Source organism: Drosophila arizonae, chromosome 5 (assembly GCF_054131065.1).
Source record: "Drosophila arizonae isolate 15081-1271.41 chromosome 5, UAZ_ARI_1.0, whole genome shotgun sequence".
In the NCBI taxonomy this organism is placed as follows: Eukaryota; Metazoa; Arthropoda; class Insecta; order Diptera; family Drosophilidae; genus Drosophila; species Drosophila arizonae.
In genome coordinates this window covers 1661280-1685708 of record NC_142925.1, presented here as the reverse complement: position 1 = coordinate 1685708, position 24429 = coordinate 1661280, and the positions used below count along the sequence as shown (strand labels likewise).

General features: G+C 41.5%; 3 protein-coding genes across 6 annotated transcripts; 1 reads left to right on the top strand and 2 right to left on the bottom strand.

Annotated features, from left to right (window-relative positions):
- The first annotated feature begins 369 nt into the window (after positions 1-369).
- Positions 370-24326, top strand: Lrt (Leucine-rich tendon-specific protein). 3 transcript variants are annotated; one of them, XM_089470227.1, is made up of 7 exons: positions 370-934; positions 992-1156; positions 19926-20322; positions 21023-22213; positions 22271-22417; positions 22480-22565; positions 22789-24326. In XM_089470227.1, exons 2-7 carry the CDS (start codon positions 1140-1142, stop codon positions 23405-23407), a joined length of 2457 nt encoding a protein of 818 aa, XP_089326353.1. In that variant the 5' UTR covers positions 370-934; positions 992-1139; the 3' UTR covers positions 23408-24326. The 3 variants fall into 3 exon arrangements, with proteins under 3 accessions (XP_089326353.1, XP_017866210.1, XP_089326354.1); XM_018010721.2 differs by having other exon boundaries at positions 370-1156; XM_089470228.1 differs by lacking the exons at positions 370-934; positions 992-1156 and adding an exon at positions 18953-19043.
- On the bottom strand, positions 14188-16123 carry LOC108615901 (lysozyme). Of its 2 annotated transcripts, XM_089470242.1 has the most exons (5): positions 15924-16123; positions 15672-15731; positions 14819-14968; positions 14602-14754; positions 14188-14541 (listed from the first exon to the last, which is right to left on the bottom strand). In XM_089470242.1, the coding sequence occupies exons 3-5, from the start codon at positions 14964-14966 to the stop codon at positions 14360-14362; spliced, it is 483 nt and encodes a 160-aa protein (XP_089326368.1). In that variant the 5' UTR covers positions 14967-14968; positions 15672-15731; positions 15924-16123; the 3' UTR covers positions 14188-14359. The 2 variants fall into 2 exon arrangements, with proteins under 2 accessions (XP_089326368.1, XP_017866225.1); XM_018010736.2 differs by lacking the exon at positions 15672-15731.
- Positions 16025-18585, bottom strand: LOC108615902 (lysozyme). The gene is made up of 4 exons (XM_018010738.2): positions 18294-18585; positions 18151-18239; positions 18023-18086; positions 16025-17929 (listed from the first exon to the last, which is right to left on the bottom strand). The coding sequence occupies exons 1-4, from the start codon at positions 18442-18444 to the stop codon at positions 17796-17798; spliced, it is 438 nt and encodes a 145-aa protein (XP_017866227.1). The 5' UTR covers positions 18445-18585; the 3' UTR covers positions 16025-17795.
- Positions 24327-24429: the final 103 nt, after the last annotated feature.

Genomic DNA, 24429 nt, shown 5'->3' with positions numbered 1-24429 from the left:
TTACTTCTGCTGGTGGTTGCTGATGTTAGTCTCTGTTGTTGCTGCTGCTGCTTGATGTTGCTGTTGTTGCGTGATACCGCTTGATGTTGCTGTTGCTTAATGTCTGTTGTTGTTGCTAGCTGCCTATGCTGTTGTTGTTGCTGCTCTCTGCCTGCTACTCGCTGCCTGCTGCCTGCTGTCTGCTGTCTGCTGCTTGGCTGCCTGGGTGCTGCCCACACGCAGCGAGTCGCACCGACTGGTCATTCAGAGAATCAGCTTGAGTCAGCAGCCGTCGCCGAAGCAGCGACCGACTTCTATATTTGTGAATGAAACAGACAGACGAGGCAATGCCGATTCGGCAAATGCGGAATCGGGTTTTGTTCAGCTGCAGCAGAGCTCAGTCGAGTTTCAGTCGTTGGCGCGTTTAGTTCAGCTAGCAGCTGCGGCGTTTACTTTGTATCTGTGTTGTGTGTGTGCGTTTGTTGGTGTTTGTGTTAATGTAAATAAACGCGTGTGTGCAGTGCAAAGTTCGTTGCTTTAGTCATTCGTTTCGTTAAGCGCCAAAGCAACAACGTGAAGTAAATGCAAATGCGAAACCCAAATGTAAATTGAAGAATTTTTGAATGGCCGTCGGCAGTTGTTGTTGAGTATCCTGCAGGCAGTCGAGTCGAGTCGAGTCGAGCAGGCAGTCGGGCAAACAAAACGTCTTTGCATCCGCTTCCGGCTCTTTGTGCGCTCGTCTTTTATGAATGAAATGCTGGCGCGTCATGTCCCTGTCCCTGTCAACTAAGCGACCCATTGTTAATGTTACCTACTAGAACGGGAGAGGGAGTGAGAGAGTGAGCGAGAGAGTTAACAAAAAAACCCTAACCAAGTGCAGCGTAAAGATCTTTATCGCATTTGCCTTCTGGAGCAGCAAGACAAGACAGCCAGGTAGACAGCTACAAAGAAAAAAGTAAAATACATTCGGTCAAGTCAAAGTCGGCTTAAATACATATATACATATATATAGAGAAATATATCCAAGTCAGCGAAAACGTCGCCTGTTTGACTGATAAATCGCTCAGCTTATCTGCTGTTTAAGTTTCGCACGCTGATAAATCGAAGTGAGAGCGAGAAAGAGAGACAGAGAGAAAGAGTGGGAGCTCAACTCATTCAAAATGTTGCCCAAACTAAGGTGAGTCTTAGACATTTATTTATTTACCTTTTAAATATATTCATTTATTTAAAGCCCGACATCTGTGCGGCATTTGTTGACTATATTAAATGAAATTTATTATATACGCTAGCTACGCCCACCTGATCTGCATGTCAAATGAGCCAATTAGAAATCGCATCTCTGATCTAGATTGCCTATATATACATATATGAACCATATACACTATCTGTATATAAATGACTTCTGCGTCTTCCATCGAAAGATCCGTTTATTAAAAAATGTTCTTAATTGCAAATTCGTGCTCTAATGATGCTTTTATTTCATTTCGATTAGGCCGCAGGCGCGGATATTTGTAGCTAATTATAGAGCTAATAGATTTACGGTCAGCAGAGGGGCTCAATAATTGCCATGTTAGCCATAGACGATATATATTTCGATAAGCTCAGCTTATATCTTGATAGCCTATATGAGCCTATAAAATTATATATAAATAGAGCCATAGAGATATGCCTCTGTAGTTAAAGCTATATATCTAAACACCAATATCTGATTGTATCTTTTCATCACTGTCTTAAGATTATTTGTACTGAACAGCGCATTGTAGTGAGAATATTGTTTATAAAGAGTATTTTCAAATACAATATATGCGCTATAGTGTATATCTAGCCACAATTTGTCCGCATCAAACTTGGCTGGAATGAAATATAGTTAGGGCTAACCAAGTTATATGTGCTATAATGCTAGGTCTGCCTCAAAACATATTTCAACTTCCTACTACTTCGCAGTTACTTCTTAAGTATTTCTCCTCTATATAAATAGTCTACCATTAGACTCACTCCTATATATGTATACATCTCATGCTTCCCCGCATCACATAAATATTTAATTTATAGCTTTTTACCTTTGTCACCGACACATTTATGTTTGGACGTTTGAACTCTTCATCTAATCTGTATGTGTATAAATAGTATTTAATTCTCCTATGAATTTATGTTTATAAATTTTGGATGCCAGCTTGCGTCACGTAGCGACGCCGACGACTGCTGTGGAAGCTCATTAAACGCTGCTAACTTTGTTGAACAGCCGCACTTCCGTTGCGGGGGCAATTATTGCGACTCCCTGTTGTCATTTACCCAAAAGAGAAAGAGAAAAAAAAAGAAAGAAAGAAAAAACCAAATTCAAAATGCGTTAAGAGATTTTCAAAAATTATCAACACACACACACACACACATGTATGTGTGTTGAAATGAAGAAAATGAAAAGCTAGGCGAATGAGTTAAATGTAATGTGATTGCTGTTGTTGTTGTTGACAGCATGAACAGCTCCGACAAGAAGTTTGTTCAACCTACGCACCTTACGCACACACACACACGCACACATAGCACACACACGCATCATAGTTTAAGCGCAATTAGCGCTTTGTCGTTTTGTTTTCTTTACATTTCATTCGTATACGAGTTTTATTCATTTTCTTGTTCAACTCACTCGCTCTTCTCTCACTCTCTCTGCCTTCTGCTGGCTTTCTTCTACAGTTCATAATTTTCACAGCATGCTGTCTGCTTCTTCTTACCAATATAAACAAAGTTTTTATTTTCATTTCATTTCGTACGCCCACAACGTAGCCGAAATTAAAGAGATAGAGCGAGGAGCAAGGGGATAGAGAAGTAAACGTACATAATTAATGTTTATATAATTTTTTGTTACTTAATTTTTTTATTTTTACTGCTTTACATGCGCTCATTAGCCGCTTGGTTTGCTTAGTCAACGTTGTTGGCTGGCTGTTGTTTCTGTTTCGGTTTCTGTTCTGTTGGAGGTAAGCTGGCATCAAGTTCGTTGCCTAAGTCTTTTGTTTGCCCAGCTGTGGGCGTCATTTATAAGCCGTCATTTTGCAGCAGCAGCAGCCGCGGCCGACAACTCTTCAACTGTGCTACTTGCTGGCCCATTGTTGTTAGCCAGTTGCTGGATGCTGTTGTTGTTGTTGTTGTTGCTGCTGCTGTTGCTAGTTGCTGCTCCACAACAAGTTGCCAAATTTGGCAACAACAACAAATGCTGCCCACTTCATATTGATAAGTATGTCGCACACACACACACACACACACACACACACTTGTATATGGGACACGTTGAATGTAACGCATCTCACTTTAACTGGACTTCATTTCAAATGCATTTCATTTCTCTAAGTGCTCTAACGTGTACTGAATCCCATAAAAAACAAAAAACTAATAAAAAAGCGTAAAATGTTTGTTTGGGGGAGACTAACTCAAATGACCTAAAGTATGTATTGATGTAAAAAACAAGTCACTCGATAGAGAGAGAGAGAGGGGGATACAATATTGTAGTACCTGTACATCATATACGAACATCTATGTATAGATCCGTTATTTTTAAACATAAATGGAGGATTACAAGAACTACATATATCAAGCTTTATATATACACTCTTCGAGTATACACTGCTATATATCTGATACTTTTCTTGCCTTCCTTTTAGTGTCTACTGGTTGAATACCTAACAGCTGGTTATTCACATAATGAGAAGAGTTTTAAATGAACATTTTTAATGTGTAATCTCTTATAAAAGAGCTTAGGGAGCATCTCTTTCAGCTCTCTTAACTCGTTACTTTCTGGATCTAAGCAGTTGTAGGGTATTTCCTAGTCTTGCACTACTCAATATATCTACTCTAGTTGCCTTTTTTGCTAATGAACAAAGCAGAGGCAGAGGCAGAGGCAGCGGCAGCGGCATCGGCAATTTCTCGCAGTGCACACACAGAGAGCTAGAGCCGTTCACTTAGCATACTCCTCCGCAGCATCCAAAACAACAACGACAACAACAACAACCGAGAGCAACAACAACGAGCAACAAGAATAGCTACAAACAGCATCTACAATTTCTTGACATACAAGTTGAGCGGCTGGCATTTTGTGTGTGGGTTTTTCGGTGCTTTTCACAGACTGATGTGTCGCTACGTGTGGGCTAACACAGAGCTATGCCTGTGTGTGTGTGTGTGTGTGTGGCATGTTAGCCGCATTGTCAGCCATTGCTTACAGATCGTACAATAACTTTAATTTGGTTCATTTGGAATCTATTTCCGCAATGCAGTGCTTATCTCAACCGAATGCCACGCCCACACATTTAAATGCCATTTAGAGGCAAATTGAAAATTTGGAAAACTATTTAAGATGCATACGCATTGATCAGTCTGAGGAGAGTTTCGTTTTTATTTGTTTTTCACCTTTCATTCATACAATTTTGACAGACTTTATGAGCTCTTCATGGAATATAAGTCTGCCTCTATCTACATACATGAGAGTGTGTGTGTGTGTGTGCGAGGTTTTGTGGCTTTGCTTTTTGGGCCTTGTCTTGACTTTCGAAATGTCGCAATTAACAGGCGATTTAGCTTTATGCACGTGCGTTGGCGGCGCCAACGTTTCGAGTGCTGCGTGGGCTGTGAACTTGGGTTGGTTTTCAGTCATCAGCTATGCCCTACCTTAGCCGAGCATATGCATATCATTATGCTGTTTGCCTGTTTGTGCAGCGCGCATGCAGAGGCCAAAGCTGCAGACGTGAGTCAACAGAATTTAGCAGATAATTGTATCTATGTATGTAGCTGTGCATGCAGAGAGGCTTTATAACAATTTCTTTGCTTATGCAATGTAATTTAATATTATATACATAAAGAAAGGGACTTAATATTTGAGGCATTACAGAAGAAACTAAGATAATATTCAATTTTGTATTCACTCAAGAGAAAAGAAAAAGAAAAAGTTTCTTGCTAATGATCCACATTTTAATGAGATTCATTTAAATATCTCTGGTTTAGCTTCAGCGCCATACAAACTTCACTCAAACAACAGTCTCATATGTACATTAAGAAATATATTGGCATAGTCTGGTAGTCTGGTAATCGTATTGATTTTTGTATTGCATAAATCTTTTTAAATATATATATAAATTATTCCATTACTCATATATATCTCATAATCCTACAATTTTAAAATTCCTCAAAAATATCTGAGTAAATATAGTCTGCGGCAATTGCAGCCAGTTTCACTAAGAAAAATATATATTTGTATCTGTATACATATATATATATATATATGCATATTTGACTGTGTCTGTGTATGCATTTAGATTAGTCTGTGTTTTTTCTAGCTTTAAATTACGGGCAATATTGTCAAGCGACTGCAAATTAGTTTACAAACTTGTTTTTCGATCTAAGCAACCACAACAACAACAACAACAACAACAGCAACAACAATTGGTAAACATATTTTTGAGAGTGGGCTGAGAAACGGAAATGTGTGGGTGTCTTCTGTCTTTTTGATTTGCGACTGCTGCCAAGCCGGTCGCAGCTCTTTGTTTCTTTTTTTCTATTTTTTCTATTTTTGTTTTGTTAGGCAAATTACTTTTTAATTGAACGAACACACACACACACACATACACCTGTAGCCATGGCCCCAACACTTGAACAATTAAAAATGCCTAATAAGTGACAGCAATTGAGAGTCAAGAGTCGTTCGTTGCTCGCTGCCTTCATTGTTGAGCTGCCAATATGGATAAAAAATTAAATTAAATCTTGAATGAAGAATATGATATAAAATAAAGGTCTTGCAGGTACTTAAACTAGCTCAAATTGAACGTTAAAGTTAAGAGAGAAGCTAGGCTGAGATCGAGCTGAAGAGATATTGAGATCCATAATCAAAGTCTATGATATCCAATGTCCGCTGCAAAACCTAATGCGAAATTTACTCTAATTGTCTCTCGCTCTGCAGACGTGCTGAATATACAATATTTATATATACAGCGTACGCCCTCTCTCTCTCTCTCTCCCTCTCGCTTCTGCAGCAATCGGACGGAATTTCAAATGAAATCTGAAATATATAAACTACAATAATACAATATGCATATATGAAATGCGAGGCAGCAGCAGCTGGTTAATCCCCAAGGCAAAGGTAAACAAACCATTTTTGAAATGGCTTTAAGCTGGCATTTGTCTGCAAGACCAATGACCAAATCGTTCAGTTTATGGGCTCTAGAACATTGGGCCACATTTCCGTCCCAAACACGGCAGCAGCAACAACAACAACAACAACAGTGATGCAGGCGCTGTTCGATTTTGTTACCTGCGCTGAATTTCATTTAAATTAAATTGGTTTTCATATATGTATATGTATTTATATTTATATATAGCACACATATATATGCATATGTATTCATTCAGCCAGTGCAGCCTCTTTGTTGCTGCTGCATTCATTTATTTTGTATGTGTTTGTTTTGTTGTTGTTGTTGCTGGTGGGGCATTTGCATATGAATGTGGCCCGCGGCATTGGCAGCAACAACTAAAAGTAATTTGGCATTAAATTTATGGCTGCAGCGGTCGTAGGATGCGAGGCAATGCCTTTGCTCATTGGCTGGGCTGACGGGCAGGTTAAATGTTAATGTGCACGTCAGCTAATTAAAAAGAGCGCTTGGCCCACGCTTTCCTTTGCCTAGCTCTTACTTCAAGTTTGTTGCCTAAGTCTTTCGTTTAACTTTTTTTTTGGCAACTTGGCCTCAATTTTCGTTTGTCGCTTAATGCGCTTAACTGTTTGGCACAATTGCCTGAGAGCAAATCAAGTAGCTGCTGCTACTGTGTGCTAGACTCTGTTTGATCGAAGTTTAAGTGCTTCTTGGTAAACTCGGTTTATTTGTTTTGCCTTGCCTTAAGGACAACATCCGCTTCCGTCTTAATGTGCTGTGCACTTTGATTTCAGTGTTTCGCAGGAAAGGCCCTGCCCTGCCCTGCCCTGCTGCAAGGTGCGTGTGCACAATCAGAAATCCCTTCTTCATTGCTTCCTGCCACGCACTCGAATTCCACAATCCCATTCCCATTCCCATTCCACAATCCCATTCGCATTCACATTCAAAACGGCAGCAACAGCTGCTCCTGCTGCGGTGTCTTTTGTTTGCTGCACGTCTGCGGTTGCAGCTACTTCAAAGCCAGCCACACACATGTCTCTCACTCTCGCTCTCTCTCTTTCACTCTCTGTTTGCCTTGGCGTGACATTTTGACCTTTGGCTGGCTTTGGCCTGGTCGCAACTTTTACTATTTTTTCACGCATCCATTTGCTGGCTAATATGGCAGAGAAACGCATCAAAGTGCGCGCTATTCAATTATGCCCATGTCTTATGGGCAAGCAACAGCAGTGGACAGTCAAATAATGTCGGTTGTGTTTTGAGGAAAATGATTATGTTAGGCCTTATAAGACAGATAGAACCTAGCTGTTATCTGTCTATATATATGTATGATGTTCTTTTTTATCAGCTAATCTATTTCTATGTTTATATGCGTATGTTTAACATATCTGTTATCGCCCTTTATCTCCCATCCAACTCTCATCATTGTTGCAAAAATATGTTTCTCCATTCATCTATTATAGAAATTTTGTTTCTTTCCGACTTCCCCATTCAGCTGTCTCTATTCAGCATCAATGTCAGCCATTGAAATGTGAATTGGCAACAGTTTGTGGATCAACGTTTCTCATAATTACTGTAGATTTATTATGTATTTATCTCAAATCAAGCTCCACAATAGCCCGCAAGTAGGCCGCCCCCTTAATCGGCCGTAAAGTGATTTAAGCCATCAATGGATATTAGATATATGTGGTGCGATTCGATATGATGTCCATTCAACTGTCTCTATTCATGCGCCCATAGCTGTCAGTTCGCCTCTGGCAACATTTCGTTGCGCTTTCGAGCGTATTTTTTTTTTCGTTTTTGGCGTACAGATTTGGCGCTCGCTCAAGCGATAACAATGCAACAGCAACAGCAACAACAACAACAGCAGTAGCAATGGAAGCAGCAGGTTGTTATTGACTTGGCCAGAAAGCTATAAGCCGCATATGCACACCACCCAAAAAAAAAAAAAAAAAAAAAAAAAAACACTGAACTCTCTAATTTAGCCTTTGGCCTTTGCGATTTGCAGCAACATGTTGCTGTCAGCATTGGCAACATGTTGCCTAATTTGACTGCAGCAACAGCAGCCTGACTCTAAAGTGAAGTATATTGGATACGAAATATAACGGATTACGGAGAGAAGCTGGAAGCGAGACAAATTGGTCGAAATTGAGCATAATATATGTAGGTAAACAGTCGAAACGTATTTCTGGTATATCTATTATATTAGATTTTGAGCGAGTATTGAGCAGTCGCTAGCATTCGATTTCACTTTATATTCATGTGGCTATGTATACTATGCCCGAGGCCAGGTCGTCAGGCTGAACAGCTGAGCAGCAGCAGCAGCAGCTGCAACAAATTGTTCCAGGGTGACAAGCAAAAAGTGGCCACAATTGTCGTTTACTTTTAATAAGCACTGTGTGGCAACAAGTGCGAACACAACTCGGGTTGCTTGCACAGTCAGTCTGTAGAGTAGAGACAGACAGACAGACATGAAGTTGGGAGCTTGAATAAATTAATATATCTATATTGATAATGGCAATGCTAATGGTAGTAGTAATAATAATGATAATAACAGTAGTAGTGATATAGATAGATCCCTTACAGATCCCTCAAATTTCAGACAGGGTATGCGCATTTCGTATATGCTCGCATGCAATTTATTTTCGACTTATTGCCCCACCAAAGAAGGCGAAATAACGAAAAAAAAACGCGTTTTTAATTGTTCAGTGGCTTATCGCATGTTTTTGGCCATTTTGGGAGCGCAAATATGTTGAAAAAATAAACAATAAAAAAAAGACAACAACATTGTGTGATAATGTGTGTGTGTGTGAGTGTGTGTGCTACTTGCGTGCCGATTGAGCATTAAATGATGTGAAAATCAGTTTTCGCATTCGCTCACTTTTTGGCCAGGCTAAGCAGCTGCAGACGGTCCACAGAAATTGCAGCCGATTTTCGCCTCTGTTTATGCATTTTCTATTTGTTTTGTAGTGTAGTGAGGCAATCGAATGAGGCGCAGCGGGCGGCGAACACCTTCTGCTTTCGACAGTGGCAACAGGCCATTTATAGTCCATATATCACCTATATGTATGATAAATATATCATCTTATTTGTGCCTATATCTGGCATCTGCATCTTCATCTATATAGATCTATATCTATAACTGAAACTGCATCTATATCTTTATGGGCATATTTATACGCATCTACATATATACTCGTTTATATGTATATCTTTATTTGTTTGTCTGCACCTTCATCTGCATCAATCTCCATAGCTACGCAGAGCCAGCATCAACGGCACATCAAGAGCATGTCTGCAGCCAACATCCACAGTCACATCCACAGTCCCATCCACATCATCAGCAACAACAATCTTCCAGCTCTCGTTCCATTGCTGCTCCACAGCGAATGCTGCAATGCCGTTACGAGCAACACATTTGGAGTCATTTGGCTGGCGCACAGAAACACACGAAAATTAAAGAAAGAAGGTTTATTTCCGCTGACGTGCCTTAATTTCAGCCAGTTGTGAATACATTTTTGGCCAGAGCGGCTTTTGGTCTGAGGCCGGTTGGCTTGGGTCCGCTTGGGTTGGCTGGGGATGGGTTTCACTGTGCTAAGAGCGGCGCTATGGCTGCGCCTACACAAAACAGCTTTCGGGTGTGCTCTGAGCTTCAAGCGGGCAACGTGACTTGGAAGAGTGATTCGGTCGAGTTTTTAATGGCTTGAATACCATTTAGTTTTAGTATGTGAAATACCAAGAGGATAAGGAGCTATAAGTGAGTTGTTAGCTAGAGACTCTGTCTGTGATAAGAATGCCAAACATTTAGTTTAAAAATAAACAAGCAACTTGTAAGTAAAGTGTAACGACTTGAGTCTAAATATGAATGAGCTCTAGCATCAGCTAATAATATACGGATCGACTTTTACAATCAGCTTATAAACTGCAGATAGAAACAACAGCAGATTGTTAATAACAAAATCCGACTTAGTCTAAGAAAGAGTATTTAAGGCTCAACTATAAAATTGAACACGTTTCTTGTGTGGGAGACGACGACGTTAATGCGAAACTGCCTGGTGGATCGGCTGGTTGGGAATCGTTGAGCTCTTCAGCTCTTCGGCTGACTTGTTGTGCCTTGATTAGCGAGCGAGTGCTAAAAAAAAAAAGCAGAGCTCGTCGACGGCTGAGGCTAACAAGTTGGCTGCCAATGCCGTCTAGACAAGGCGCATCTGCCTACATGGGCCGATTAGCACATGTCAATGGCAATGAGTCAGGCAGGCAGGCAGGCGGGCAGGATCAAGGGATCAATGGATCAAGGGGCAATGCCACAGCTCAAGGGCGTGGCTTGATCTCATAATTTTGGCCTAGGACAAATCAAATTGTTTTGCTGTTGTTGCTTTGTTGTCAATGCATTTTATGCATAATTAGCCAGCCAGCGACAGTGACGAACAAGTCAAGCTGACCAAAGCACAAAAGGAAGCCACAGCTTAGGCCGAGACTGCAGCAGAGGCAGAGACAGAAGCAGAGACAGAGGCAGAGACGGAGGCAGAGACTGCGACAGAGGCAGCGGAAATTAAACGCACTGAAACGTTTCGAACATTACGTTTTGGTTGCTGTTGTTGTTGTTATTGTTATTGTGAGTTGTGGCCAGATTAGCGTGACAAAAAGGGCGTTTCAGGCAGTCCTACGAATTTAGCAGTTTTATAGCTAAAAGTAGCTTATACGGAATATAAAAGTTTGAGCTGAATTGTAAACTACAATTTAGCTGATAACTGATATTTAATACGATATTGTATATAGCTTAAACAATACTTTTCAAATGAGTATAGAGCAGAATAGGAAGCTATATACGAATAGAGCTAAGGTGAAGGACTGAAGCAACTGAGAATTATAGCTGAATAGATAATGCAAAAGAGTTAAATAAATAATAATAATACTTCTATAAAGCTTGGCTCTTTTTCTAGCTTTTTTTTGGGGTGCTGCTATTGTAAAGTGCTCAGCACTGAGTGCAGGAGTCGACAGCTGAGCTGCATATCAAAACTGTTTGAGGTGAGCGTCCGCTGTGTGCAGAGGATGTTGCTGCTGTGCCTTTTGACCAGCTACGCAGCAACAGTTGCTGCTGCTGTTGTTGCTGTTGCTTTTGATTTATTTTGACCACTCACATATGCAAAAGGCATTCTAATGGAACAGCAACAACAACAGCAACAAGGGCTACATTGTAATTTGTAGTTACGCTCTGATTTTTGAGTTTCATTTGTAGCTTCACCTGTTGCCATGAATTGTGCTTATAGTTATTGTTATTATTATCATTACTGTTGCTGTTGCCGTTGCTGTTGCTGTTGGTTGCACGCTTCACGCGTTTAAGAATGAAAGAGCTGCTCATTGTTTCGGCTGGCTCTCGGTTGGCTGTGCTCCGTCCATAAACGGAAGTGCGGCTTTTGTTGGAACGGAAATGCAAATGATATCGTAGACAATACCCGGGCTCAGCTACGCGAATTGTTTTACATGTTTTCCATGGCTGGCCGAGAGCCTATCAATTACCAAGTGAGCGCTTGTAAAAGTAGCTGCATTTAAATGTAGTTCGTAGAACCTTGCCAAAGACTCTTCAACTCACAAAGGCAGCTCGCAAGAGGTCTGCGTTCTTGTTGCCTTGAATATATTTGATGGTGCTTGGAAAGGGTATATTGGATTTGGCTATAGGAGTGCGAGACGGCAGCTAGACAACTATAGAAAATAATCTAAGATAATGTTGAGCTACGTCTGGCTCTTGGTAGTTCTATAATATAAAATATTTATTTTTTTTAGCTTTGTTCCTTTAGGTCTGCTAGGTCTCTCAAATTGGAAATCTACTATAGGAAATCCAACTTCTCTTAAAGTATACTCATATAAGAAAAAGCTGCCATTTTAAATACCGTGCTCTAGCCTACTTGAAATGTCCGCATGAACGTGGCTCGCCACTCAGAGCATCTCCTAGTCAATCACTCCGAGTGGGGCTACACTTACGTGTTTTACCTACAGCAAACTGCATTTCATTAGACCAAAAATAAAACGTAGGTTGTCCTACGCCCTTGCAGTGAGTCAAACAGCCAAGCAGCCATTCCGCCCTACAGACAGACGCGGCTAGGAAGTGCAGATGCCCAAGCTAGATGTCGCCAGAGTTACGATTGCGACTCCGTTTGCCGAGGCGTTCAGATCGAGCCACAGCAAGCCAAAACGCCCACGTTCAGTTGATTGTTGGCTGTCGCTGCGGGGCGTGGGAGTAGTGAATATAAAAGAGTTACGGCTGCTATAAATATGTATGCTATATGTATGTGTATGTGTGTTCTTCAATGTGACAAAACACGAAACTCAAGCCAACTCTCTGCGCGTTTGCCATTAAGAAAGTTATTATTTATTAGCATAACATGTATTAGTTAGCTAATCATTTATAAGTATTGTCATTTTTATTGCTAAGTAGTAAAAGAACAAAGATTAACATAGTCTCAAGTAAATCTCTAAACTTAAATGTCTTTAGTTCAGGTTTAAGTGCTTATTCAAAATTGATTTCTTGGCTGAAAATTATTATTGTCTCTTACCAAATCTTTGAAATATAAGAGTAAGAGTCTTATCAATAATAAATCTGTCAAAAATTGAAAAAAGGTCAGTAAAAGTCGTACAAGCTACAGCGGATTTTTGCATATTTTCAAGCAAATTTCGCTCGCTTGCAGACGAGACAGTTAACGGTTCTCAGACGACCCGATTGCTCTTGGCCTAATATGCCAAAAAGCCAATCCTGGCGAACCGAAATTCACAAAACACTCATACTTGCAAATGCGCAAGTAATGGTCATAAAAAATAATGCCCCTTTTTTCCAGCCCGGCTCATGCCCTCAGTCCACGTGCTGCTCAAAAGAACTGCGGAATGCGCTCACCAAACGACCTTGAAATGGAGTACTTCTGTGAGAAGTTGAGCTAAAAATGCTCTCAATTGGTTGACCTTGAAATGAATTTTTGTGAAAAATTTCACTCAAAGAGTTTCTGTCGACTTTCTGCCCTTTCTGCGTGCCTGGTATATCCACAGCTCATTCGTATAGAACTCGACTTGTGGTGCAAATGGAAACGTAAATGTAGTGGAGCTAGACTCTCTCTCATAGTCTCTCTCATATTGTTGACCTTGGACAGCAAATTTGTAAAATTTTGCACTCAAAGGGTTTTTGTCGACGTGCTGCCCCTTTCTGCGTGCCTGGTATATCAACTGATCATTCGTTAATAATTCAACTTTTGGTGCTAATAGAAATGTAAATGTAGTGATGTTAGAGTTTCTCACATGGTCTCTCTCATATGGTTGACCTTGAACAGCAAATTTGTAAACATTTGCACTCAAAGGGTTTTTGTCGACCTGCTGCCCCTTTCTGCGTGCCTGGTATATCCACAGCTCATTCGTTAATAATTCAACTTGTGGTGCAAATGGAAATGTAAATGTAGTGATGTTAGAGTTTCTCAAATGGTCTCTCTCATATGGTTGACCTTGAACAACAAATTTGTAAAAATTTGCACTCAAAGGGTTTTTGACGACCTGCTGCCCCTTTCTGCGTGCCTGGTATATCCACAGCTCATTCGTGTAGAATTCGACTTGTAGTGTAAATAAAAGTGGTTACGTAGTGGTGTTAGAGTCTCTCACATAGTCTCTCTCATATAGTTGAGTCTCTCTCATATTGTTGACCTTGAACAGCAAATTTGTAAAAATGTGCACTCAATCGGGTTTTGTCGACCTGCTGTGATTTCTGATCGCCTGGTATTTTTTGTGCTCTTTGGTTGAAAATTCGACCGGTAGCGCTAATACACGACACTGACTGAGAGTAGAGAGTAGAGAGGGTTACTGTCATGTCACTCAATGCTTTTTCGACAATTTTCGGTGACCTTCTGCTCAGTTCTGAGAGCCTGGTATTTGAGTGGAAATGTACTAAAAATTCAATAGGCTCACACATTTTTGCTGCCCCCGAAAGTATGCAATCCTATAGAGCAATGCGATGGTAAAATTGAACTGCCCCCAAAAGTATGCCGCAATAAATTTGTCGGATGAATTAACGTTATGCCTGAAAGTATGCAATGAAAAATAAAAACGCAGTTCATTTAGTTTCAATCGGTTTTTTGTTTATTTTGAAGATTTTTAAGTACAATTTCCAATTAAAATCTAGTTTTTCAATGCAATGCACTTACAATCTAATACCTGATATAAAACTAGATGGAAATTCACATAAGTAGATTTTGCATATTTTGTTCCTTAACGCTCAAAGGACGACTCTAATAGAAATTGGGTGAACGTATGGGTGACAAGGTGCTCAGTTTACAGGTGACATCCAAGTTGGGCAAGTTGCGCGTATTGCGACAATAGCGATTCCAGCCCTTCCAGTACTTGAAGCCATCGCGTTGTTGTATTCGCTGTGCGCAGGCAATGTCATCCGAAATATCATCATTGGAGAGATCTAACAAAATGTATATAAGCTTTATAAATGAGAAATAACTGTAAATTCGCCTTAACTTACCTTCGCATTTCATATTGCATAGACCGCCACGGCGTCCCTCTGCACAGTAATCCCTGCTGTTGATTTGAAAGAGTCCATAGTTTTTGCTGTTGTTCTCGTTCCTCGTCACTTTATTCGTATTCAAGGAACTCTCATGCTCCACCAGACAGATCCCTAATTGGAAAGAGAATTTATTATAATGTTATTCTATATAATATAAATTTCGTATTATACATACAATTGGACATCAAAGTCTTCTGGAATCTGTAGGTCTCGACCAGCACACGCGTCAGCTCGCATCGCATATACTGCTTAGACTCCACCTCTTTGCCATTCAGCATCAGACAGAGCAGCAGAGCTGGCAGCAGCAGCACTTTTGGCGACATATCTGAAACGATTTCAAATACTACGTATGAATTCGTATGCATGTCTGTTTGTGCTAGTAATTAAATGTAGATTATATACATTAGTTCCAGGAATGGACAATTGATAAGCAACTCATTATACATGGGCATTCATTGTCACAACACACGAATAGCCGGAAGGTTCGTGAGGCCAGTTGTATGCATCAAAATTTTGCATGATTCTAGCTCGGGCGTTTCACACTCGATTTTTGGATATAATATCTCTTTCGACTCGTTCGACAGAGCACTTTTCATTGGCAATCAAAACTCTTGTCATATTTCGGTACTATTTCTGCATGGATTTCTATAAAAATATTAGCTTGATTCCTATAAACTACCTCTTGCCAAAAGGCTAACGAATAGTCTCTGCCTACAGCCTACTTACTTATATTTCATACGAATTGGGAGAGAAATACCATATCTTCAAATATTTAAATAAAGTTTTAAGTACTGCAAACATTTGCTGTTTAATCAGAGTTTGTTGTTTTATATTGTTAGGCCATGCAGTTAGGGGTCTCTGGATAGCATTTGATTTATGGTATGCGATTAATTAGCACATTGAATACTGTTGATAATAGCAATAATGATAATTTCCGATATTGTTTGAAGCGTTGCTTAAGCCAACAAGTTTCGAAGAACTGTTGCTGTGTAAACAAAACGTTAACAAAAGAAAACCTGTCAGCTCACCTGAATAGCTGAGAGCGTTGAATTGTTTCCGAAACACGAGAATAAAAAATCTATAAAACACTGTTAAAAAAATGTTATTTATTGAATTTAAATATATATTGGGAAAATATAAGCAGCACGATTTATGCATCAACAGATTTATTATAGCTCCAAGTGCTTTACACATTCAAAGCACGTCACTTGTATTATTTTGGCCAAAAAGCACCTTCTCACCTTTTGTGGACTCAATTATAAAGTAATTACAATGTTTACCTTTAGTTAATTAACTGGAGCCCACTGAAACAGACGCTCGCCGCAGCAATCAAAACTAGTTTCAACCCGAATACGAATTGTGATATCTTTTTGCTTTCTTCTTTTTATTGTTATTTTGATTTGTTTGTCTTTTGTGTTCGAGTTACGCTTTAAAGGCTAGACATGTGCGCCACAGCGGGCCCGCACACAGATACTGAAACCAAAATTGAAATACTTGACAAAGTGTTCTTTAGGCAGCGCAGCCCCGAGACAAAACAAAACAAAACTCTCTCATCGAATGAAGCATTGGGCTCTCGCCTTCACGAGTATTTATTGGCAATTCTGTCTCTCGCAATTTGTTACGCTCTGACTACAGAGACAGCACTTAATACGTACTTAATATATACTCGATCAAGCATTGAAAAAGAGAGTATGTTCGTATATTTACAGATACAGATACAGATACAGATACAGATACAGATACAGATACAGATACAGATACAGATACAGATACAGATACAGATACAGATACAAATGCAGATGCAGATGCAGATACAGATACAGATACATAATATCTGAACCATTAACAAGTATTATGCAGTCGGTTGCGCCCGATTGCAATGTTATTACTTGTTTTTTTATATTTTAAATAATATTGTTGTGCCTACAGTTACTTAGTGATAAGATGTGTCTAAGGTGTACAGACATATACATTACATATATGCATATATGCATATACTAATATTTATATGTGAATATTTATATTTACTCGGTTGTCTGAATTCGATATTTCTCAATATCTGTACCTGTATATCTGACAGCCCAACTAATTTACACAGCCTTATCGGTCACTTTATTATCAATCTGTATTCATACTTTCTGACCGAATTACACGAAAAAGATTTTAAGGAGGCAGCTGGACGATGAGATGCCCTGTATAGAGTAGAGTATAAGAAATAGAGCTGATGTTATCTAAGTAAATATGCACGATAAGCAAGATATTATCTATAGAATAAAATTAGTACGGGCTGTCTCTGAGCTCACTAAACGAACTGAGGGAAGAGAATAAAATGGGAAATCTCTCTATCACGAGAAATTGCAGAATGGAGGGCTTAGCAATCTTCTCTGTTATCATAGAACTGCAAGATATATAGTGAATCATACATTTATTATGGTAGGAAACTCATATATATATATGCTCTTTTCCCACTCTGGAATCGGGGTATATATGTGTGAAGTAAGGTGAAGGGCAAATCTAATGACATCTTAAAAATTGGCTAGGATCTACATTAATGGGCAAATAAGAAACCTATATACCCATTTTACACTCCAAAATTAGGGTATACAGATATGCAGTGGCTGAAAAATGTTCAAAGTGCTGTTTTTGTCTATATAACAAAGAAAACTCTAGATTTTACCGAAAGAAGGTATATACCCCACTTTAATTTCTGTAAACAGGGCATATTTGTAGCTTAATTTGCTGCAGCTGTAACGTGTTACCATGCAAATTTCTATATTCTTATGAAATTATTAGCTTATATATTAAAATAGTTTAGCAAGAAGCGAACATACCCTTTCTTCCCACTCTGAAAGCAGGTAATATGCATTGAAACTGCATGGTAAATATGTGTAGAACGCAATATTAAAAAACTGATATGATGATTCCTGGAAAAACTTAATCGCGCACAAAGATGAACTCAATATGTGTGTGTTATATTTAATATAATTGAAAATGCAATGAAAGTCGAATGAAACGAGCGACGCTTACAGCTAACAGCTAACATATATGTTTAGGACTAAGAAAGCTGAACTCTGAACACCGGCAGGGGTCAGAGCTAAGAGACACCACTTTGCTGATGGGGCGCTTGGAGCTATGCAGCCCCCCTTTGCGGCCTAGCAGCGAGAGACATCGGGCAGCGTACGCCCACGACATTTGCTCATCCAGCCGGGCCAGGCCTGAAAGCCGTGACGGTTGAAGATCTGCATGGCACAGCGCGAATCATCCGAGATCTCATCATTCAGAAATTCTAAGAAAAGACAGAGAAAGACGGAAAGACAGAGAGAGAGAGAGAGATCTATTGCGAGCTAATTGTTGGGGTATAATTCGACTTCGACTTTACCTTCGCATTTGATATTGCAGATGCCACCGCGACGACCCTTGCGACACCAATTCTTGCTGTTGATCTGTTAATGAGCTGAGCGAAGTTAGAAATGTAGCAAAATGAAGGTGTTTGGGCTTTGCCTCTACCTGAAAGAGTCCGTAGCTGACGCTCTGATTGGGCAGCTGCATGGACTTTGAGGTGCTGCGTCCGCTCTCCGATTCCACCAGACAGACCCCTAGATATAGCAGGGATCAGTCGCACGATCGGTTAGCTGACTCTCGATACTTACAGTTGGATAGGTAGCTGCGTGGAAAATCGTGACGCAGCAGCTCCTTGGCCAGCTGGCAGCGAGTCAGCAGCTTCGATTGCGTTTGCGTCAGCAACAGGATCACGCTGAGGGTCAGGAGAAACGCGCTCGCTTTACTCCAACGCAGAGCCATTTAGGAACAGAGAGAAAGCGACAGGCAGACAGACAGACAGACCGATTGATTGATTATTTGGGTTTTGGGTTTTGGGTGCCTGGACCACTTTAATCCTAAAGCGCTTCCGCAGCAACTGCCAAACTACAACTAAACACGCGTAGCGTACGAAGATGGGCCTTTTAAAGCCTCGCACGCAATTTAGTGTCTGGTGTCTGCCCATGCTAGAGAATCGTTCCACTACGAAATTGACATACATATGATGCAATGAGCAGTGCTGGCTCAGAAATAAAGGATGCCAACTACTAGATACCCTACCCAAAACAGTGCTGGGCCAAGACATGAGATTGTTGTCAAATGGAATTTATTGGGGAGATTGCTTGAAACATTTTCGTTGATTCTTGTGGAGTAAAGTTTTTGGTTCATTTGCAGAGATTAATTGAAAGATAATAGCGATTACTTATCTTTAAAAAATTATTATATTTATGTATTGATATGAGATTCAAATGTGTCTCAGTTAGTGTGCACAGTGAAGCCGATAGAATGGAAGAAATTCTTAATTGAAACGATTATATAGTTAAGGCTTTTTCTATCAATTATGGGATAGCTGGATCTTTCTGGTACGTAAACATAATTAGACAGAAGAATATTTGTTGGCAATTTATACTTGGCTTATCAGAAATTTACAGGGAATAACTTAAGCTGTTTATATTAAAATGGAAACGTAGGCAAGACGAGAAAATGGAGACTGAAATCGATTACAGCTGCAAGTGTTTTATTCTTTAAGCTGAGATGGGTGTATATGTATATAGTACATGAAATTATAGCAGCATAAGTGCATATACTTATCGATAATTCCAGCTTCGGCTCTATTTCTCTACTCGACGCATCTTCGGAAACATCTTCTATGACAAATTCAGAGTACGTGCAGCTAGTGCATAATAAGAACAGATACATACTCTCAATTAGCATGCCTGGGGGCAACGTCATCCTCAGCAACAACAACAACAACAATAACCATGTCCCATGAACATTTATTGTGTTGCTTTCGCTTTTGCGTGAAATAAAAAAAAGGAAAAAAAATTGGGAAATGTGTTTGTGCTGGCAAATCGATGTCACGTCGGCATTTGTCTATTTTTCGAGCAGATTGCATACGAAAAGATACAAAAGTATCTCGGACTAAGACACACGCACACACAGATTCAGTTTCAATGCAATAAATCGCACGCTCTAACTGCGTTAAGCGCTTAATTGGCAAATTGTCTTGCACAAGATACAAATGTATCTGCATCTGTATCTGTAACTGTAAATGTGTATCTCAAGCTATGACCGCTGCGCTGCTTGACCTAAAAAGAATTTCCACACATAATTTCAATTGGCTTTAGCATTTTATGCAAATGCAATTTCACAAATATATTTACTCCCTAACTGTTTTATTTTCGTCGAAAACATCTGAGAAAAACTTTTCCATAACGTTGTTTTTTGGTTTCTCTCTTTTTTAGCTGCCTGCTGCTGGCTCTGACGCTCGTGGCAGCCAATCAGCTAAAGGATCTGCTCGAGGACACTACCACCGCAGCCAGCACGAGCTCGTCGAGCACCACCACAACCACCAGCCCCACCACTGTGAGCGCCTATGTCATCTCGGCGGCCGCTATGCCCGCCTTCAATGCAGTCGCGCCCAAGTCCAAGTCGAAGCCAGCCCCTGGCAAATACTTCAATAAGAGCTCGCCCAGGAAGCGCAAGGCCGAGGAGGTCTCCTCGCTGCCGCTGCCCGTGGACACGGATGGCCTGCTCGAGTGGAAGTGCCCCAACATCTCGGGCTCTCGCAATGCGGAACTCGAGTGCGGCTGCGATCTGCCCCACACGCTGCGCTGCAATATCGATCTGCATGGACTATTGGTGAGTGGTTTGATAATCCCTTGAATCTTAGATCTTAGATATATTTCGGAGTGCGAATAGAAATGACAGGCACAATACATTGATTAAGAGCTAAGAGTTCGCTAAATGATATCTCTGAGTAGATGCGAGTTCGGTCAGACTTCAGCTGCAGTTGCAAATAGACAGAGTTTTTAGATTGGAGGCTAGCTAGGGCTTCATACGAGTGGAAGCAGAAGATTGATCGAATGAGTAATCGAATAATAGATAAGTATTTGAAATTGCCAAGCAAACAGCATCACTACATGTGTGATCAGCTAAGATTTTACTTCATCACTTCAAATCTAACAGTAGACCACAGACCTTAGATAGACTGCATGGCTATGCGAACTAAAAGAGACATTGTTCAAGCTCAATCTAGGTAACTATTTAGATTGTGTGTGATGAGCTCGAGGGAACAGCTAAGACTTTGGTGCATGGCATGTTCTATTAGATCAGAGATCAGCCGAGACCTTGCCGAGAGAGGAGTAAAGGTGCCAGACAGGCATTCGTTTAATTGTATAAGTATTTGATATGCCAGCTGCTCTTGAGAGATGAACTGAGCCAGAGTTCAGCTGGGACACTTGTAGCATACATAGTAAACGAATTGGGTGTAGATTAAGCCAGTGAATAAACATACCGTAAAATCCACTCTAAATCGACTTTCCCTCTTCATCTCCCGCAGTTGTTGGCAGACAGATTGCGCAGCTCGCCGTATTCCATATCGCTGCTGGACTGCTCGCTGCGCAATGTGACCTTCCTGAGCGATGCCAAGATCTTTGATGGCATCTCGCTGCACGGCCTGGTCATCTCCTCGGGCGAGATCAAGCGGGTGCACAAGTCCGCCTTTCTGGGCATCAAGGGCCCGCTGCAGGCCCTGGGACTGCCGGGCAATGCGCTGCTGAGCGTGCCCTGGAATGCGCTGTCCACGCTGAATAGCCTGGAGCGCCTCGATTTGGCGAACAACAAGATAAAGGCTCTGGGCACGGCCGACTTTGTGGGTCTGGGCAACCTCGTCTACCTGGAGCTGAGCAACAATCAAATCTCGAGCATCTCTCAGCGCACCTTCAGCGGCCTGCGCAAGCTGGAGGTGCTGAAGCTGGGCGGCAATCGACTGGGCGACTATGCGCAGAGCCTGAAGGCACTGAGCCAGTGCCTGAGCCTGCGCCAACTGGATCTCACGGCGAACAATCTGAATGGACCGCTCAGCGAGCAGACGCTGCCCGGCATGCGCAACCTGGAGAGCCTGAACTTGAACAGGAATATGATTAAGAGCATACAGAACAAGGCCTTGGCGAATTTCTCTCGCTTGGTCAGCCTCTCGCTGCGTCACAACCAGATCGACGTGCTGCAGGATCACGCCTTCTTCGGGCTGGGCTCATTGGACAGCCTCGACTTGAGCTACAACGGCATTGTGGCCATCTCCAGCGCCTCGCTGCAGCACCTCACGCGGCTCACAGTGCTCGACCTGACGCACAATTTTCTGCGCGCCCTCACCTCGGACCTGATTGCGCCGCTGCCCTCGCTGCGGGAGCTGCGCTTGGCCGGTAATGACATCTCGATCGTGGCCAGAAATGCCATGGATCGCGCACAGGAGCTGCAGAGCTTGCAGATGCAGGAGAATCCGCTGTCCTGCGACTGCAGCATTCGTCCTTTCGCCGAGTGGCTGCAGGTCTCCAAGCTTTCCTCCAGTCTCAGCGCCTCCTGCGTCACACCTCCGCGACTGGAGGGCGCTCCGCTGCTCCAGGTGCCGGTGGAGTCGCTTACCTGCGACATGGACAACGTGGAGAAAGATAATGCGAACATTATGGAGCATCTGGAAACGCTGGCCAAGCCCAATCAAACGTCGACACATGTCAAGGACTTGTCCGAGGAGGTTTGTACTCTATGGAATTACTATAGTTCCTTGTAGCTAACTTGTCGATTCCCTTAGATCATTCTACACGAATTGCATTACTCGGCGGACTATGGCCTCATCCTGACGTGGCTGCTGAATCTTAGCAAGAAGGACTATATGTGCGACGCCATATTTGTTTACAAGGAGCAGAATGTGAACGAGATTCTCATCGATAACTCACCTGTAAGTGGAGGTGATATAATGGCTTAAATGAGCTGAAAGTAAACTGTAAGACTTTTATTTAGATCCACTGCGAGAGCAAGGTCGTCAATGGACAGAATACCGTGAGCGTGATAGTGCCCGATAGTTCCTCATTGGATATTGGCGAAAGGTACGTTACAGTCTACTCCTTATATCATATCATATCATATAGAGAATATGATTTTTATATACTCTTCAAGAACTCTTCTGAATTCTCTTCATATACATACATGCTACATACACTTTATAAACTCTTTCTGTATTCCCCTCTCTACTCTCTACTTTCTATATATTATTAAAACCTTTTAACACTTTAAACTCTCCATTCTCACGGTTTGCTTTTGCCTTTGCAGCTATCGCTTCTGCCTGGTCATGGTGCAAGAGCAGAATCCCAAAGCTGAGCTCAACATCGGCTGCTCCAACATAACGCAGTTGCAGCTCAGCAGTCCCGGCTCCAAGCCCGCTCTGCGTCAGTATCAGCGTCGGCCCTACTATACGCCGCACGAGCTGGATCTGGAGCCGGAGCAGGCGGCTGGCGAGGACTACCAGCAGCTGAATCCGCGCCAGTTTAGCAGCGGCAGCCAGCAGCAGCAGCCGTTGCATCCACATCAGCAGCAACCGCCGCCGACGTTGATGCACAGCTACGATGTCATCGATTCGCTGCACAAGAGTTTTCTGCCCGGACTGGGGCTGGGCATTCTGGTTACCTCGGTGGTCGTCCTGATCTGGGGTGCCACGCGCATACGCCAGAGCGTCAGTGGTGGAGCGGGCGATGCCAGTCTGAGCAGCATTAGCAGCTTGCACCACCACCACCACAATAACAACAACAACAATAACAACAGCAGCAACAACAGCAGGCCGGGCACGCCCACCGCGACGACTTGCTACGCCGCCTCGGACCACATAGCGAGGATGGCGGACGCGGAGAATGGCACGCGCTACCTCAAGCTGCAGGCAACGACCAGCCTGTAGGAGCAGGAGGAGGAGTAGGAGAAGAGAGGCAGAGAGGTAGAGAGGCGCCACCCAGACTCAGAGCCAATCGAACCAATCGAACTTGTGATAGTACAAGCACCTTGTACCCAAATACATGTATATCATATCATAAAATATATAATCATACATATAGCATATGCTTATAGAGGGAGCTGTCGTCAGCTCACCCGCACTAATCCAAATACTTGGCCTAACACTAACCAAATTGTGCCATAAGCTAACTCACACAAGAATAGCACCTCGTTCTATATAAGAAACAAAGTCTTAAGCTAAAACTATTAATTTTCTTACCGGTTTCAACTTCAGCTCGGAATTTTCAAGAGGGCATTCGAAAATAGTTTAGACACAACTGAAAATACCTATATATATTAACATACTTTTCTATTTTATTTTATGTTCCCCTTAAGATCGGACACTTTTCAGACTAACCTCGCATACACACATACATATGTCTTACTCAATATCTTTAGGATTCCACTCATGTGCAGGTTCTTGCAGGTGGAAGAGGAATACACATTCTTTCGCCTTGTCTATTTCTTATCTTGATATAACATCAATATTATAGTATAGTTAAAGCTATTGACTCTAAGAATATGTCGCGATTTGTATATTCGACTTATTTCGACTTTTATATTCCCCATCCACCTCTGCAAGGGCAACTGCAAGTTTACTATAAGCTGCACAACAATTTTTGTTAGCCTTTGGGGCTAAAAACTTTGACGTCGCCTCTTTGACTTTTGCGTAGTATTAAGGAATCATAAGTCATGACCCTTTAGGTTTACGCTTTAATAATTTATTAACCATATACCAAGCACACAAAAAACAAAAACAAATTGTAAGTAAATAAAATGTTGAAATTACTTTATGATGATGGCAATAAAGCACACACACAATGCAATGTCGCACTCTTCAGTTGGTTGGGGTGGGGTCGATGGGGGCGTGGCATCACGCTGTGCATGAGCAATCGAAGCCTTGGCCATTTGGTATTTCAGCTATTTTTA